The sequence below is a fragment of the Pseudochaenichthys georgianus genome, chromosome 18, assembly GCF_902827115.2.
Source record: "Pseudochaenichthys georgianus chromosome 18, fPseGeo1.2, whole genome shotgun sequence".
Lineage (NCBI taxonomy): Eukaryota > Metazoa > Chordata > Actinopteri > Perciformes > Channichthyidae > Pseudochaenichthys > Pseudochaenichthys georgianus.
Window position 1 is genome coordinate 22,851,215 of NC_047520.1, and position 14,376 is coordinate 22,865,590.

The 14,376-nt window shown below is 39.7% G+C and overlaps 1 protein-coding gene across 1 annotated transcript in view; it reads left to right on the forward strand.

The window, feature by feature from the left end:
• The first annotated feature begins 2,214 nt into the window (after positions 1-2,214).
• frem1a (Fras1 related extracellular matrix 1a) overlaps positions 2,215-14,376 on the forward strand; it is a 59,028-nt gene continuing 46,866 nt past the window's right edge. The window contains exons 1-5 of the mRNA XM_034106235.2: positions 2,215-2,290; positions 6,307-6,686; positions 8,790-8,884; positions 8,973-9,283; positions 13,704-13,900. Of these exons, the coding sequence (XP_033962126.1) occupies positions 6,444-6,686; positions 8,790-8,884; positions 8,973-9,283; positions 13,704-13,900 (846 nt within the window). The 5' untranslated portion in view covers positions 2,215-2,290; positions 6,307-6,443. The remainder of the gene's footprint in view (positions 2,291-6,306; positions 6,687-8,789; positions 8,885-8,972; positions 9,284-13,703; positions 13,901-14,376) is intronic.

Genomic DNA, 14,376 nt, shown 5'->3' on the forward strand with positions numbered 1-14,376 from the left:
AATTAGGATTAAAAATCGAGAGCCGGGCTGCATTTCCTCCCGTTCGTTTTTTTCGACTAAACAACATTATTTTGTTAAATAACAACATGGTGATGTTTTGTAAATGATTACATGTCTCTTATTTAGCACAGAGTATGATATCCGTGACATATGGATCTTAACAAAGTTCCGCTGTACATCCAGCGTACTGTATCTGACTTTATTTCACATGAGCTCCAGTGTGGAACCCCACTGCACCCCCTGGTGGATCAATGATCCATTGCAGCTGGCTTCATAATAATTACATTTATTCATCACGGGGGAGGTCTCAAGTCAAGCTGGAGGTTTTCCCTTGAGCGAGGGCAGATCACGTACCAATCACGGCCCTCGGGTTTTCAAACTGTCTGAAATTAAGCGCTACATCTGTAACCGTTAGAGCCAATAGAATCGATGGGAAGTTCCTAAATCCATTTAAACATTACCATTGATGAGTTAGAATGATGCGCACGCAGCTTGCCCAAAACCGGAAGCTCGGTTACACTCTATATGACAAATATGTTTATTGCCATACATGTTATCATGGATTATCATACATCTTTTCAAAGTGACACAGAGACATTGGATTAATCTTCAGCAGCGTTCATATGCGTTTTAATGCCCTTGAACACAACTTTTGATCAGAAAACAGCAAAGGTAAGACGTATTTGCCATTTTGGCCCCTTAAAGTGAAGTTGTGTGTTGTCTTTCCTGGATTTCGCTGCCGTGAGTTTTGGTCGCACAGTGATGATACTTATACCAATGGAATCTATGAAATATCAGCATTCATATGATATCTAGTATGTGCAGATAGTTAGTGCAAATTTAAGCTTGGTGTTACCCTTGTATTACCCTTGTGTTTTGTTTAGCTGAAAATTAATATTGTCTGATAGCTGAGTTTCTTCCCGTTAAGTGGGTATGACACATTAATAGGTTGTTAAAGGTCCCATGTCATGCTTTTCCGGTTATTACCCGTCCCCTTGTGTGTTATGAAGGTTTTCATGCATGTAAACGGTCTGCAGAGCCACAACCCCTCAAAGTACACCCTGTAACGAGTAAAACTCTAACACAGAAAAGACCTGTCTATGTTGCCCCAAAACGCCTCACTGGAGATTTCTCATTTTCCATTGTTTACTTCCTGGGTTCTGTGACGTGTGAACACCCAGAGGCCACACCCTCTGCCAGCTGAACATATATCCTGTTGGAAACTCAGGTTCAGTTCAAAACTGTATCCAGTTATGCGTTGGCATTTCCCCTCACAATACAGGACACATATGTGTCCTGTATTGTGAGTCTCGCAGTCCGAGACCTCTGAAGTGAACTAAGTCTGTTGATCTCCAGATTAACAGCTGCATGAGAATAACCTGCTGAAAGTGCCGATGCTCCATGGCGGAGGCTCCGGTAGAAATTGCCGGGATTTGCGTTTTTACCCCCTTAATGTCTGACCAATGGTTGAACAGCATTTCCGAGCACATGACTTGTGTTCAAAGTTTATAGTCCATTTGAGTTTTGCCGTGTGAACGCAAACCGAACCTTCTGAAAAATGAAACAATGTAACAAACTGTCGTCTGGTGCGCACCAGAGAAGCGACTATTAGGTGTGAATGCGACCTGACTCTCCGTTCTAGTTCATCCCACCAGCCTTGTTTAGTTCGGTTGAATTGAACCCTGGTGCGTTTAACCGCTTGGTGCGGTTCGTTTGGGTTGGTGTGAACCTAGTCCGAGACCTCTGATGTGAACTAAACAACCGGACTCTGGTCCGCCTAAAATAAAAGTTAAAAGACTTTAGAGCATAGAGGACATAACATCTTCTTTTTTCCTGTCTTCTGGTGCAAAACCCTTTTTTTATACCACCTTTAGATTTCCACCACTTTGTGAAGACTTATGAATCCTTTTATAAAGTACATGAGGTCCATTATCTGTCCTTTGGGGTTTTCCTTCCATTAGAGCACTGTGGTGGCTTTTACCTTTGCCCCTTTTCTGTTCAATAATGACAAAGCTGTTCTTTAAACCACCAGGCACTTCGGACAAGACTTTGATCTGGCCCGGTGTTTGTCTTTAGGTTTTTCCGCTCCGATTACTGATCCCACAGCAGTAGCAACAAGAGGAGGAAGTACAACCCCTCACTCATCTCATCCTGCTGTGGGTGGAGTTTGTCCCTGAGGAGCGAGCAACAGTCTGTCAATGAGGGAGTTGCAGTGTGAAGCAGAGGAGAGCGGACAGGTAGTGAAGAAGAAGAAGAAGAAGAAGAAGAAGTGCCAGATGTAAGAGATCAGGTAAGGACATGTCTAAATATATGTGCAGATCTCTGCTGGGGACTTCTGTTGTTTATGAAAAACGTTTCCTTGTCATTTTCTTTTGTTCCCATGTATTTTTTCTTAATGACTTTAATCAGACTCATCTGCTTGGTATTTAATGAATGCAGCAAGACATTTGTTTGTAAAGAAATGTGGTCTCAATCATCAGTGATTTAAAGTGAAAAACGTTTTGAAAATGCACATGCGTGCTCTTTTGCTTCTCTAACTGTACCATGTGCACTAAACATGTATCACATCACAGCTCTGGTTTCTGGAAGTGAGGGAGTATGTGGGAGCCTCCCGAGGTTTCTGTCTCTCACTCTGCGTCTGGACGGCAGCCAAATGCTATCCTCTCGTGTTTTCAGCAGAATGACTTCTTCTTCCCAGATGGTCCGTCTTTCTTTGAAAATTGCTGGCTGCCAAGGACCCTGTCATTATTAAGATTAGAAGAAGAAGCTGTGAATGGATATAACAGACATTCCCAGCTGTGGAGGAAAGCCACTCACATCACATTCCCTCACAGCTGTGTGTGTGTTCACTGACAGTGTGTGTGTTGGGATAGGCAGGATATAGTTCTGCCGGGTTATGGTCGGGTTATGAGGATGGATTTATGAGGTGTTATTTGACCTTCGCAACTTTGGATTTACGCTTGCGCTTGGTGGAAGACACAGAAGCATATATTTTGTTTCTTCAGTGGTGGTCAATTTTTTGTCTTGAGTTTGGCAAGTAAATGTTTGGGGAAAGTGAACTGATGCACTGGTCGTATCAACTCCATTGTAATGAAATGATTTAGCCCTTTCTGTCTTAATGCTTCTGTAACCAGACCTTGGTAGATTCCATGTCGTGCCACAGAAAAAAAAATTCCCAGTACGAGAAGATCTCCTTTTGAAATCTGTGGAATCTGCACTGAAAAAACATTGACTTTAATTAAATGTATTATGGGAGCAAATCTCACACAACTGTATTAGGTTGGTTGAAAGCAATAACATTAAGCTGAAATACAAAATATTATTGGTTTGAAAAAACTCATACAGTATGTGAAATTATGACATAGTACATGTAATTAAAGTCAATGTTTCAGTGTGTGTGAATCAGCGGGAGAGGGTGGTGCCGTACCCCCCAGCCCTGATGTTTTCTTTAGGTCTGGGTTAGGGAGTGCATGTTGTTATGGTATGTAATGTGGTCTGTCATTAGACACTGAGCAGATGCTGAGCCTCCTCCTGAACGACATGTCAGAAAACATCTCACCCCTGACGTGAGGTTAACCCAACCTGGTGGTGGTGGTCCCCTTCTGTCTGGCTGATCCACATCACCCAACATGTCAGGAAATAGGACGGCTTCCCTGGTTTGTTGACAGACTCTATTGCGACTGTAACATGAAGCCCTGACCAAACAGGAAGGGATCAGCTGCAAACATGGAGAGGAGCCTCCGAGTCCTCCGGGCAGCTTAACACGAGGACCTTTCCCAGCACCCCCATCGTCTGCAGCCCCCCCACTGCCACTCACATCAGTCTTTAGCAGGACAGATTGGGGGGGCCTTTGTGACCTTACACTGATAGTTTGTTATCAGTGAGTTCTAGTGGGACACAATGCTGCAGAGGTGTTATCTGCTCAAATCTCAGCTGGACTTTGGTTTGCTCTACATTTGCCTATGTTAGCATCTCTCCACTGGCTCCCCTGCGTTTCAGACTTCACGACTACTTTTTACACATTTGATCTTGTCCGTGATTATGTCACTGACTCACTAACGTCTTACCTGAATGCAGCCTCAGATCTTCCGGCAGCAGTCTGTTGGTAATTATAGGTTACGGGTTTCAGAGGATACCCTTTGGATTCAGGCTTCCTCGGTTTCTTCTTTCAAATCTGTCTCAAAACACGCTTTTTTAGATGACATTTTTCTCGAACTGGTCCTTCAGATTTACTTTTTTACTGTGTTTCAGTAATTAAAACGTGGCTTATCATTCTGTGTCCAAAACAATGCATTACAAAATTAGTCAAACACTTCGGGTCTCCAAGTTCTTCCACACCAAAATCCTTTCTTTATGGAGCTGCTTTATGTATCACGTTTTACCAGGAAAGGACCAAACCAGAACCTTTGACACAAAAAATAAAACTTTTGTCAAAAACCTCCCTTTGTTGAAAATTGTACGATAATTATCTCATAAAAATGATCTATTAAACACAGGCCAAAAGAGGATTCTTCAAATACTTTTTGCAAAAATGCAAAACTTGCAGGTTGCCTCTTTTGATTCAGCACAAAAACAGCTCAGATGAATCCACTGTACGCTAGCAGCCCATCAACAGACCGCAGGCAGACCAAGTGAGAGCCGATAAACAGTTGGACAAATCCCAATATATGCTTTTAGTGCCCTTTGCCACTGGATGTGTGGAAAGGCCACTTTTTGCTACTATTTGAAAGGCGGTTGTCAGCATTTAAAGTCCTGTTTTACACTCAGCTCCGAGAACATGATATTTCCGGTTCTCTAAAGACTAGCATTGTTCATGGGGACAAGCTATAACATGTCCCCCAGCAGAGACTGGTTATAAGGCGGTTCCTGTTCAAGGTGCTTTCTGTGTGCGGTCTGGAGTAGGCGGAAGTGTTGAAAGAATGTAGCCGAATGACATCTGAAGCTTTTTTTCAAAGACAAAACACCATGCATCCTCACCGGGATTCAGGGTGAGATAAGATGGAACTTTATTGATAGCTGTGAAGAAAAGAGAAAAACAGTACTTGGAGCCGACAGCAAAACAGAAAATAGAATGAAAATGTATAATTGTAACAATTAAAGGCACCCTCAGGTTGTAATAATAATAATAATGTTTAAAGAGGATTTTACAGGATGTTTGTCCCATTCTGCTTTTAATGATGATGCAGCAGAGAATGTCAGTGTTCTTTATTGAAAGGCTTTGGGAGACTGTTTATTAATGTCAAAGGTCATTGAGAAACATGGTGTCATTACTAGAGGGAGCGTGTTGGCCTCGGGGAAAGGCCAGCGCTTGTCCGTAATGAACATATTTCCTGGCAAGCAGAGCACATAAACCAGCCACACGGTGTACACAGAGATGTGGAACATGCCTACAGCTGGCAGTAACAACTTTACATTCAGGGTTGTTATCATAAACCAGCAGTGTGTTCCTGTACATGTTTTTATTGGTGCGCATTTATCCTTCGTTTTTTGTAACTCCTTTTTTTCCTGTGGTCTTGGCTTATCAAATAGAACATGGTCTTTGTGATGGAAAACTGATGTTTGATATGGCTAATGCACTTTTAAAGGCATCACTTCTTAATCCAACACTCCGCTATCCGCTAAGCAGAACTTTAGCCTCTGTTAGCTCATTGTTTGGTTTAAGGCCTGCAAACGGTTACAACTGGTTTCCAGCAGCAGGCAGCAGCATCAAAGCTGTGATCAACCAACTCGCTGCTCAGTTACATATTGGAGTCAAAGATGGCAACCAGCAGGACTCGGTGGAGATCACATGTTCATGTGGACACCAACAAATGATCATGATGAGTTGTTTCTGTGAGCCATATTAGCTCTATGAGGGGATCAAATGTAAATGTTGCTTGCTTGGCCGTCCTCAAGGGACCACAATACAATGTGTGCAGTTTTAACAGAATAGTGGAACATCAGAGATCTTACTATCACGTCCCAAAACATATTATATAAAAAGTCATTCATGCCTACAAGTCTGTTTACCCCAAAGGGATAACTATAAATGAGACATTATTAAAACTATACATAATGTCCGATAGCTTTCCTGCAAATGATTCCATTATATTTTAATCGTCACTTACCACTGAATCTTGTGTTTTAATGTATTAAATGAAATACATACGATTTGTACATGCTCCCTCAAATGTTGTTTTTGTTTTATTTATTATTTGCTTTAAGAAATGTTATTCTCTCCACCTAAAAAAGGATCGAGAGTCAAATAGATGTTTTTCATACAAATTAAAGATGCCTTTGACTGAAACTCTTTTCATTTCTTTACAGCTTCTGACCGATCATGTGAACTGGTTAAGCCAAAGGGAAATTAAGCTTCCTCTTAAGAGAAATACGCCGTGGTTGACTTAACTGTGTGTTTGGGAAAGCTTCAGTTTGGAGCTACTCCTGGAACGTGACGGACAGCGATGGGTTCACGGGGTCTACCACTGGCCTGGACCTGGCTTCCAGTTCTTCTGCTGGGATTGACCTGGTCCTCGCACAGTTCCCTTGTGAAAGTCAATAAAGGTTTAAAGGTGAAACGAGGTCAGTCGGCCTTCCTCCAGGACGGTGACCTGCAGTTCCATATCCCCCGTCAGAAGGATGCTTGCAAAGTGGAGGTGGTGTTAAATGAGCCCATAACTCAACGAGTTGGAACACTCATGCCTCAGGTAATGGAAAGAAATGTTCACAATAAAAACAGTTAGTTCCAGGCCATTTACTAGGTAGTAAAATCAGGATGAAGGCATGCTTCACAGCACTGTTAAACTGCGAACATGTAGGAAAGCATGACATATATGATTAGTCCTTTGGTGATGATAACAAGGGCTCAGTGCTCGGTGGTACTGCATGCTCCATTGGCAATATATTATACATTTCATTGACCAGCTGTTTTGAAATGCAATCAGCAAACCTACCTGCATTTCGTGAAAACAAGACGATCCCAGTTTTAAATAGCCTACCTTTTTTCATTTTATTTCTTTTGTTATAAAAAACAACAAAAAGCTTGGTTAGGATAAGATGGTTTGAATTGAATGAACTACGTTTGTTACACTTAATGGTATCAATGTGTTGAGTTTTGAACTACTGCCTTGACTTTGCTCCGGTCATATTTACTATAGCCACTATCAACCATGTGAATACATTATAACTGCCTTATGGACCTGGTAGCAGGTGGAACAGGCCCCCTCTAACACAGAGGTTATTCAACAACAAGTTATTCATTAAATATAGTCATTAAAGAAAAATCATCAGATTCTACATTTAGAAGTTGATAATCTAGGTCTCTTAGGTATAAAGCCTAATGGTTTAAGCCAGGGGTGTCAAACTCAAGGCCCGGGGGCCAAATCCGGCCGTTACTTCATTTTCTGTGGCCCCACAAGAGCGTGCAAAGAATATAATATGTTTGTTATACGGTTACATGGCGATTTACAGAAGCACGTTGCCCATAAACTACATGTCCCACAACGCATCTCAAATTAGACTTTTTCTCAGAATTGTTCTTTTTTTTCAAAACGTCACTTTTTAGACAGCTTTGATATCAAGGTATTTCATATTATATTTTCCTCCTTATTGCCTCCGTCTGGAGCTGCAGAACTGTTATCTAAAGCTCACATACTTTTATTTTTTAATTTTGACTTTTTTTTCAGAATTTGGCTTTTCTTTTTAAATCATTTTGTGACGTTCCCACTGAAGAGACTTGCAATTATTTGCCCCAGACTTCTACTTTCAGACGTAGTTAATTATGAAGTTATTACCCTATCGGATAATAATCCAATGCAGAGGCAATCATGTAATATAATGTAATTTTATGTATATTAAATATTTATATATGTATATTTATAAAGTCTTAAAGTTACAACCGGCCCTTTGAGTGCAACCATAATGCTGATGTGGCCCTCGATGAAATTGAGTTTGACACCCCTGGTTTAAGCAATGCTAGGCTCTCTGTACACGTTTCATGTTCTTTGGACCTAATGTGTTCTGACTAGAAGACTGTTTATGTTATGCTACGTAGCAATTGATTGCAATTAACTATTTTAAATTATATTGAATTAAATTAGTTAACACTGTCTCTATTTTCTCAGTAAGTACAGAAAGAAAACGTTATAAAAGGTTACGGAGTATAGAGGGAGTATTTCAAAATGACTGACCTGTAATACATTATTACTTTAATATCTGTGTTGCTATTTAATTGTTCCTTGGCAGATGAAGTGGTATTTAATGTTACCATGTGGTAAATATGTAATTCTAATCAAAAATAAGCATATCAGAGTTACACACAAGTACTCAGACCTAGCAATACTACATTGTGAACATACTCTGTTACAATTAAAGGTCCTGTATTCAAAACAAAAGTTGTGGCATCAAAATATACTTCAAGTACAAATTATAATAATGAATGCATTAATGTCAATGAACTTGGTCAAGGTGTGGATTATTTAAATTACTTGATATACTGCTGGGTAGCTTAACCTATAATAAAACATAATGATTTATTGGTTGATTTTTTATTCTGACTTGTAACTACATTTGTAAAAAGGATTTAGTGGAGTAAAAAGTAAAAACAATTCCTCCTAATTGTAGTTATGTAAAAGTATAAAGTAGCAGAATTTACAAGTACCTCCATATTGTACATGTACATAGTTACATTCCATCACTATCTACAATATTTCGTGAAATGTAAACAGTTAATTTAGCTAAGCCATGTAAGTTTGCATATAATAGTAGTGGAGTTACTCATTACATTAAAATGTCTCCCTTTATCTGTGCAGGTATTTGATTGCCACTATCTGGCTGATGAGGTGAAGTATGTCCATAATGGCTGTCCATTGTTAAAGGAGGACGATGTGAAGCTGCGCCTGTACAGGTAGGATGTCCTTCAAATGGGAAACATATTATCATATATTATATATCTTTCTTTCATGTTCCTGACCATGTGTTTTTATTTTGACCAGGTTCACAGAGACAGAGACATACATGGAGGTGTTTTCTCTCCATGTGGACATTATTGAACCTGATTGCAGCATCATAAAGCTGGGGCCAAAGTTATTGGAGGTTCCTGAGTTCTACAGCCTCTCTGATGCTGTGGACGGCAATGTGGTGTCCTTCCACTATGAGAAGAGGTCCAGCCTGGAGTGTACTGTCCATATGAGTAACTATGACACCCACCTGCCAGCCCACGGACAGCTGGTGACCGGAGAGCCAGAGAGAGCTACTGTAAGAGGGGACGAGCCGGAGAGCTTCATCCACCTCCGCCAGCAGCTAGGTAACATATTCACTTCATCCATCGATAGAAAGAAATTTCACAAACAAAAAATGAACTTGATTCAGACATAACAGCTGGTTAATAGAGTGGTGCAGTGATGAGTATTTTTGTAGGCCGACCCGGAAGTAAGCTGCGCATGGGTTCCCTCGACAAAAAAGCAATGGGATTTCTCCATAGGATCTTGGAATATTGTAAAATAATTTTCGAATCATAAATCTATCGATCATATATCAGATTAGATTTAAAAAAGTAGACATGTGGAGATTATCCGACTGAACAAAACGTGCATTTATCAAACAGGTTAGTTTTCCAGCAGGTTTAGGGGGGTTACATTAATAATGCAATCTGTTACAGAACAATTTCAATGTCAAATCATCTAACCTAATCTGACAAAATATAAAAGTAATGTAACCTGATTACTTTCCATTATTTTTGGATTACCCTAATATCATATGCAATGCAATTTAAAACAAATGCAGTAAGAGTAATAGTTTACAAATGCTTTAGTTGTATTTGATTCAGAAATAATAGCTGCTTAGTAAGGGTGTTATCATGTATTATTTGTACTTTAAGTCCTAATTTGTTGTAACAATAAACTAAGCATTATCCTGTAGATGTAGAAAATCAAACAATAAATCCCCTATCTGCAAAATCATATGTGACTTTAACTTCTATTATATTATTATGACGCCCTGTTTATATTAAATATCCTAGTTAAAATGTGTTCAGTCCATATGTTAGTGACATGACTCCCCGGTTGCAATTCTGGGCTCCCTCAATAAAAACATCCTCCCCTCTGTCATGAACCTTGGAGTGACCTTCACCAGCACTTTTCGATTTGATAAGCAGGTCAGCAGCGTAGTCAAGACCTGCTTTTTTAAAATACGACTATTGGCCAAGACCAAGTCGTTTTTATCTTTTAAAGACCTGGAAAGGGTTATTAACGCCTTTGTTACCTTGAGACTGGATTACTGTATGTGGGTATGGACCAGGCGTCAATTAGACTGGCTTCCAATTCGGTTCCGAATTGATTTTAAACTCCTTTTATTTGTTTTTAAAGCCCTAAATGGGCTGGCTCCGGCTTATTTAGCAGAACTCCTCCATCGCTTCACCCCAGCCAGAGCTTTAAGGTCTGCTGACCAGCTGCTGCTGGTAGTGCCCAAGACCAGGCTCAAAACCCGAGGGCAGCATGCAGCCTTCGCAGCAGCTGGCCCTGGCTCTGGCTCTGGAACACTCTGCCCCTCCATGTGAGGTCGGCCCAGACCCTAGGGGTTTTTAAATCTACACTTAAACTTCACTTCTTCTCCCTGGCCTTTTAGTCAGAGCGGAGCACGACTCATGACATTTCCCTGTCAGCCTGTCCTCCTACAAAAACGACCAAATAGGTCGATTTTTTAAGCACCTTAGATTACGACCCATAGCCACGTTTTAAAGTGTAGCACCTCTAGTGGTCGTGTAAGAAACAACATGCTCCCGTTTATTCACAAATAACCCTCTCTGGAAAATCCTAAATTGTAGAATAGTTTGGCCATTAAAATGCTTTTTGATTAGATTTCTAGCGAGAAGTGTATATTGTACTTTTAGAATCCACGTCCAGCGGATGTGTAGGATCTATAGTTTGATATATTACGAAGATGATTTGAGGTCTCGCCAGGATAACGTGTATATGCGGCAGCTTCCATGTAAAGTTAGTTTTTCCGGTCTCTACGTTTTCATAATAAAACCGGATATATTCCCCTCACTGTCAAATGATTACACAGTGATATCTGCATTACTCATGCACTAAAAAACATCAGTTTATCCTTGTTAATTACACAATATTGATTGGTTTAAATTGTGTACAATGCTTTTGTGTTTTTAACCTTCAATTCAGAGAAACAAATAGTTTTTTAGGAGTTTAGACACTATAGTTTCCAAAAACACTACACTACCCAGAATCCCCAGCTATCGTTTGGGACTACAACATCCGCCTTGCTTTACAAACCCCGTGATTAATCATCAAGCCCTGTGATTGGATGTTGAAGTGGCAGTGCGACAAGGTTACGCTGAGCGTCAACAGCTCTTTGAAATGGAATGGATAATGGATGGCTGTTGTGTGTTTCACAACATGTTCTATGGCACGTTTTTGTATGTCCCACAATTAGAAGTTGCCAATATTAAACTGTGTAACCTGGAGGTTACACAGTGGTGTTATCAAATTTAAAACATATAATTATTAAATGAGTGAATTAATATACCCACATGACACCTAAGGTCAGAAGAGCTTTATTTAACAGCTGGTCTTATGTCTGTGACCCCTCCTGTTGTTCATTGATAAGCCTGAAACATGCACTTGTCAAGGTTCAGATGCCAATTGTGCAAATATGGCAGTAGCCATCGATCATCTTAAGATAAGATAAGATAAGATACTTTATTGATCCCAAGTTGGGAATTTTATTTGTTACAGCAGCATACTACTTTGTTCTACTCCACTACAAGTCAGAGGTTAACCTGGTATTTTTACTCCACTACATGTATTTTAGTTACTTTGCAGATTCTGATTAATGATGTGAAATATAAACAACCCTTAAATCAGACTTTAGTTACACCTGACTCAAATGCAGGGAAGGTGATTGTCAAGTGCCAAAATAAACTATGCAATATATTGGACGTTAAGTACTTTGTCAGACTTCATATTTATCTGTGGATAACCCCAACGTTTTTTTCTTATTCAAAAGAAGACCTTAACTTAAAGTAATCTTTAATGATTAAATAAAGCCTAGTTGGTCTGTTTTGCACATCCTCCTGTTAATATATTTGGACGTCCTGCACTAAACTGTTTTATTGTAGAGATCACTACAGTACCTTCTTGATATTTTGAATCAAATAAAACTTATTCAACAAAAAAAATGCAATAACGTGCTTTAACCACTAGGCGGCGCGGGTTAAAAAAACAGTGGTGTAGTTAATAAAACATAATAATATCAAACATAATTATGACTATTAACTTTATTGTGAAATTAAAACAGAACGGTAAAGGAAAATACAGTTTCAGTCTCTCGATTTGAAGCTAATGCATTGCCTACCATGAACCTGAGGAGTTGGAAAGGTAATGAATTAAAATGTCGAACTCGGACTTCATTTTAAGGACATTTCGGCCAGGGGTGTAGAGCTATATTTGTTTAACCACCGCATTGGCAAAACAGCAGAGTGTGTGCACCAGTCTGCCTTGATCTATGTATTCATGTCTGTGACTCTCACAGTATCTGCCCACAGCTGTTTTATAGAAGGAAAACCTCCTCCTTCACTTCATGAAATCTCTGCAGCACCAGGAGGCAGCGGGAGGGTTGACTCAGCCTCTGAGAAGACGAGCGTGCGGTGCCTTTCACGCACCGCCTTCACTGTGTTTACCTTCAGAATCATTAGAAAGGCAGAGCGACCGTAGGCTGATGTGTTTTCACCACACACACTTCTACACGCACGCACATACACGCGCACACGCACGCACACACACACGCCCGATTTAAACGCAGACTTCTGTTCCTCCATGTTTCGTTGTTATCGTTTCTCTGAGCGGACCCGCCTTTTTTTTTTTTTTTAAACGCTCCCTTTTTTGGTCCATCTGCGGCGGTAATAGGTTGTGTGCGCTGTGATGAGTTGGCTGTACCTTTAGTAATGAATATCAAATGTTCATTTGATTATTGGTTTTATTATGAAAACGTCGAGACCGGAAATACTGTTTTCGACCCATAACTTTACATGGAGGCTGCCGCATACCTCAAATCATCTTCGTAATATCTATCAAACTATATATCCTACATATCGACTGGACGTGGATTCTAAAAGTACAAAATACACTTCTCGCTAGAAATCTAATCATAAAGCGTTTTAATGGCCAAACTATCCTACAATTTAGGATTTTACAGAGAGGATTATTTGTGAATAAACGACCATCTGTAACGTTTGCATTCAACGGGAGCAGGACGTATTAAGCGCCTGAACAATCGGCATATTTGGTCGTATGAGTTGGAGGACTTGTTGTTCCCTGTGTGTGATTTTTATTTTTGCTGTTGTAATTTGTTGTCTTCTGTTTGCTATTGTAGTAAAGTGTTTTTATTGCTTGTACAGCACTTTGGCTCGACCAAAAATGTGCTATATAAATAAAACTTGATTTGATGACACACCTATTGTATTTGTAAACTGTAAAGCGAGTAAGATGCTCAAGTATGGACGTTTGTCTGAGAAGAATAAGATGCATACAAAATGCAATAGAATAAAGAAAGTAATGATATGCAGCCACTGATAAAAAGATAGCTTGGTTTGGAAAGTTTGGTTTATCCCTTTGGGTAAGCATGGAATCAGTTGAGTGAGCCTTTGGTGAATTGGCTGTGATAAGTGAAGATAAAAGAAGAATAAGAATCCTCTTGGATTGTGTTTTCAGAAAATAAAGCCAGAGCAATGTGTAAATCTGAGGACTGCCTGAAGGGTCTGAAGCTGGTCAAATTCACAAAAATTCCATGTGATGACTTCCTGATGATGGGGCTGAGGTATCAGCACACAGACCCTCCATCTCCAGACGTGGACTACATCGCAATCAGGCTGGACCTGAAGGACCTCAGGAGCGGCAGCATATATCAGGTAGTTTGGCTTTTTGTTTTGATAAAACAACTTTCCTTTCTTTAGTACTACCATTTTGTACTTTACTACCTGTACTTGCACTTTACATGAGTGTATGTTTTCAGATCTTATTAGGCAAAAGCAATATTTTGGGTTTACAGTGTCACATTTTTGCTTCAAACATGTGTTGAATGCAGTGGTGTAATGTAACCAAGTACATTTACTCAAGCACTTTACGTAAGTAAAACAACTGAGGTAGTTGTACTTTACTTGAGTACCGTTCTTCACTAAATATTTTTGGCAAATGTTGTACTTTCTACTGCACTGGATTTATTTGAGATATTTAGTTATTAGTAACTTTGCAGATTAAGGTTGATACAAAATATAAATTGACCCATGCATTATGTTATTTTAGATTGAGCATAATGGTAGTGTATACATTCATCTCAATAATCCCCACCTTTCTCAAGTACAACATTAAAATCATTAACACATTA